The sequence below is a fragment of the Girardinichthys multiradiatus genome, chromosome 21, assembly GCF_021462225.1.
Source record: "Girardinichthys multiradiatus isolate DD_20200921_A chromosome 21, DD_fGirMul_XY1, whole genome shotgun sequence".
Lineage (NCBI taxonomy): Eukaryota > Metazoa > Chordata > Actinopteri > Cyprinodontiformes > Goodeidae > Girardinichthys > Girardinichthys multiradiatus.
Genome location: NC_061813.1, coordinates 23446937 through 23450470, shown reverse-complemented (window position 1 = coordinate 23450470; position 3534 = coordinate 23446937). Strand labels below are relative to the sequence as shown.

General features: G+C 36.9%; 1 protein-coding gene across 1 annotated transcript; it reads left to right on the top strand.

Moving 5' to 3' along the window:
- The first annotated feature begins 217 nt into the window (after positions 1–217).
- Positions 218–3534, top strand: LOC124858516 (cystatin-B-like). The gene is made up of 3 exons (XM_047350586.1): positions 218–400; positions 511–612; positions 2296–3534. Exons 1-3 carry the CDS (start codon positions 326–328, stop codon positions 2422–2424), a joined length of 306 nt encoding a protein of 101 aa, XP_047206542.1. The 5' UTR covers positions 218–325; the 3' UTR covers positions 2425–3534.

Here is a 3534-nt window from a genome sequence, read left to right as displayed (position 1 = left end):
GTGACTGAAAGGTGAAAAAGTGGAAAATGGTTAAAACTACTTTTCTTATTTGCCTTCCAGGTTAATAAAGTTACCTACACCATGTGGATAAACATGTAAAGTTAATTGTTTTGGGGGGGAAATGCATGTATTTTCTGAATTTCCTCATGAAAGCATTAAAAAAGCAGCACTCCCCTCCACCCCTCTCCGTTGAAGTTAATGCCACAGTCCAAAAACATGGAGCTATACAGTCAGGGCTCCTGCTGAATTCCTCTGTGAATGACACACACTAACTGGTTTACCACATCTCTGTTGTTTTATTTCTGTTTATGCTACAAAAACTGTCATGGAGGTAAGGCGTGGAGGAATATCCTCTGAGACAAAGGATGCTGATGAAAATGTTCAGCAGATCTGTGATAAAGTAAGTTCAAATATGATTACTGCCACACCCATTTGGACATGAGCCCTTTATCTCTCTGGAGGGTGGGGGTCTGTGTTTAATTTTTATGTTGTGTCCTCATTATTTCTTAGGTGAAGCCTCATGTGGAAGAGAAAGCAGGGAAGACCTATGATGTTTTCACAGCCAAGAGCTACAAGACTCAGACTGTAGCTGGAACAAACTACTTCATTAAGGCAATGTTGTTTTTATGAGGTTGAGGGGGCTATAAGTTTAATCTGTGTCCCCGAATTTAATAACCTAATTTAGGACATCCTGTCCCTGATGCTTTCTTAGTCCTGAGCGCATAAACTTTCAAAAGTAACTAATCTCAGTCAAGTTATTGTAATATAATTTATATAATTTAACAATGTATAATTAACTGCGTGTCTTTGAATTTGAATCTTGCTCCTCACTTTAGCTTAGTGCTTTGCAGAAGTAGTCATTTCCCTTGAGGTTTTTCACATTTTGCCATCTTATTAACCAAAAGTTTAATGTATTTCGATGTTTTTTTCATTAATGTTACAGACTGAAACGAAATAGCACATAATTGAGTCTAAACTTTGTGGAATGACCTTTATCTGTAATTACCTTTACGTATAAAGACTTTAGACTTTATAAAGACTAAAGATTTTTATTTTTCAATTAATTCATATCTGTTTTTCTTTAAACAATAGCTTAACTGAACTTTGACTAGGCCATTTTAGCAGATGAATATACTTTGATCTAAACCTTTGTATCATCTTAGAGGCTTGCTTCCAGCATTCTCCTATACTTAGCTCCACCCATCTTCTCATCAGCTCTAACCAACTTCCCTGTCCCTTCCCTGTACCCACAGCATGATGCTGCCACCACCATTGTTCACAGTATCACAGACGGTGTGTTCTGAATGATGTGTAGTGTTAATTTTCTTGCAAGCCAGAAAATTTAACTTTGGTCTCCGTTGATCCGAGCACCTTCACAGAGGAACTGTATTTCTACTGGGATTTATGTAATTACCTACAGATGGACACTTGATTGTATTTGTAGGTATTACAGTACATGCTTGCTACCCTTTTTAGATTTTTTTTTTATTGTAGAGAATTTTGAAAATCATTTTTCATTTCCACTAGTTTCTCATAAGGAGTCCCAAAAAATACCTTGAAATTTATCAGAATCGGAATCAGTTTATTGCCTTGTTTGTGCACACAAACAAGGAATTTGACTCCGGTACACTACACTCTCAGTGAAGATTTATTTTTTTAATATAGATAGATATCTTTAAAATGTACATATATACACAAGTGACTTTACAAAGAAGATAATGTGAGATCAGTCCAAGTATGCATGGTGTTGTTCTGGAACTCTGACTGTCAAGTGTTCATCAGAGAAACAGCCTGGAGGAAGAAGCTGTTTCTGTGACGGCTGGTTTTAACAGACAGCGCTCTGTAGCGCCAACCTGAAGGTAAAGTTGGATGAAGGCGAGGTCAGCTCTATTGTCTCTCTCTGCAGACCTGACTGTTCGTTGCAGTCTGGAACTGTCTTGTCTTGTGGATGAGCCAAACCACACTGAGATGGACAAAGACAGGACAGACTGAATTATGGTAGTGTAGAAGATGACCAGCAGATCCTGTGGAAGGGTTGTAAAGAGACAAAATGTGAAAAAGTTCAAACAGTAAATGAATACTTTTGGAAGGCACTGTAATAGACACCAATTTTTCCACAGACATAAAGAGTGGCTGTTTGCAGACCATATTTAGCATTTTAATTACATTTAACATGTTTTTTTCCCCAACTGAAGGACATCAACAGGCTTTGATGTCACTGCATGCAGTATACCCCCTTACCACTACCACTGCTTGAAAAGATGCTATTTAACTTGGTTTATGGTGTCCTTTCAGGTTTACATCGGCGGAGATGATCATATTCACCTCCGTGTTTGGAAAAAACTCCCATGTTATGGAGGAGAAGTTGAGCTGAGCAACATGCAGGTCTCCAAGAGCCACCATGACCCCATTGAGTACTTCTAAAAAGATTCACAGTGTAGGCAAAGATACGATGGCCGGCAGTGAAGACATCAAATCTTCAATAAATAGCGATTGTAGTTCAAAGTGCACCTTACGCATCTGTAAAATACAGGCATCAGGTCTTGTGTAAACTGTTTACTCCTCTGTATCTATGAAATATCACTTAGAGGAAATCTTTAAGTTAACTCCTGCACATCATATGTATTACAATGTCCTTCCTTCTTAAGGATTAAACATATGAATTTGTAAGCAGTTTGTAATTCCCGATTTTTACCATTAGTCACAACTCTGTTGCATCTTGTGACTGATGTTCCTCCTTTTTCTGCATGCAATACTCCCAATAATATGCTAAATGTTGACATGTGTCTCTGCAGCTGCTGTTCAAAAGCATATTGTATACATTGAACATATATAAATAGCATGCAGCTTTAGCAGGGTTATTCTTCTTTCGCATAATAAATCTAACAACTCCTATAACGTGAAAATAATCAATTTCTTTACAGTTGGTCAGTTGTAAGAATGTGTGATGGCATTCAATGTGAATGCACAGCAAACATACATTATTTTTAAAGAGCCTGGCAGAGGTTAAATGCTGACATTAAGGAGTGTGTTATTTAATCACATAGGTCTGCCAGAAAGCTTTAAAACACACTAATGCGATATACTCTACTATATTGTCTCTTTAAATGTTTGGTAACAGAAAAAAAAACTGCCGCTTTAAGTGAAAATAGTTTTCTTTGGATTCAGTTCAAACTACTGACATAAGTCTGTGATCTCCTCATCTGTTTGCAGTGCCACATTTTTCTAAAAGCACCTCAGTCACTGTGTAATAATAGTCTGACAATTTTTAAGGTGTAACAATTTTTTTTTATTTGTTTATATGCTATCCTAATTCACATTAAGATGTATTGCTAGTTAAAAACCATGAACAGGACTGTTTCCAGATAAGTTGCATAAAGTAATGTTCAATTCAGTCCAATTCAATATCTGTAACTGAATTAGAGAACCAAGGCAGCTTGGTTCCCTAATGCAGCATATAGCTTCTGTCAAAATTATGTTACACACACACTGTCTGCTGGAAAATACAGATTAAATTGAGACATTTTACCTGAA

Excerpts from the sequence above, each read along its gene's own strand:
- LOC124858516 (XM_047350586.1), top strand. The coding sequence starts at position 326 with ATGGAGGTAAGGCGTGGAGGAATATCCTCTGAGACAAAGGATGCTGAT. Across the intron at positions 401-510 it reads TTCAGCAGATCTGTGATAAA|GTGAAGCCTCATGTGGAAGA; the intron begins GTAAGTTCAAAT and ends ATTATTTCTTAG. Across the intron at positions 613-2,295 it reads GAACAAACTACTTCATTAAG|GTTTACATCGGCGGAGATGA; the intron begins GCAATGTTGTTT and ends GTGTCCTTTCAG.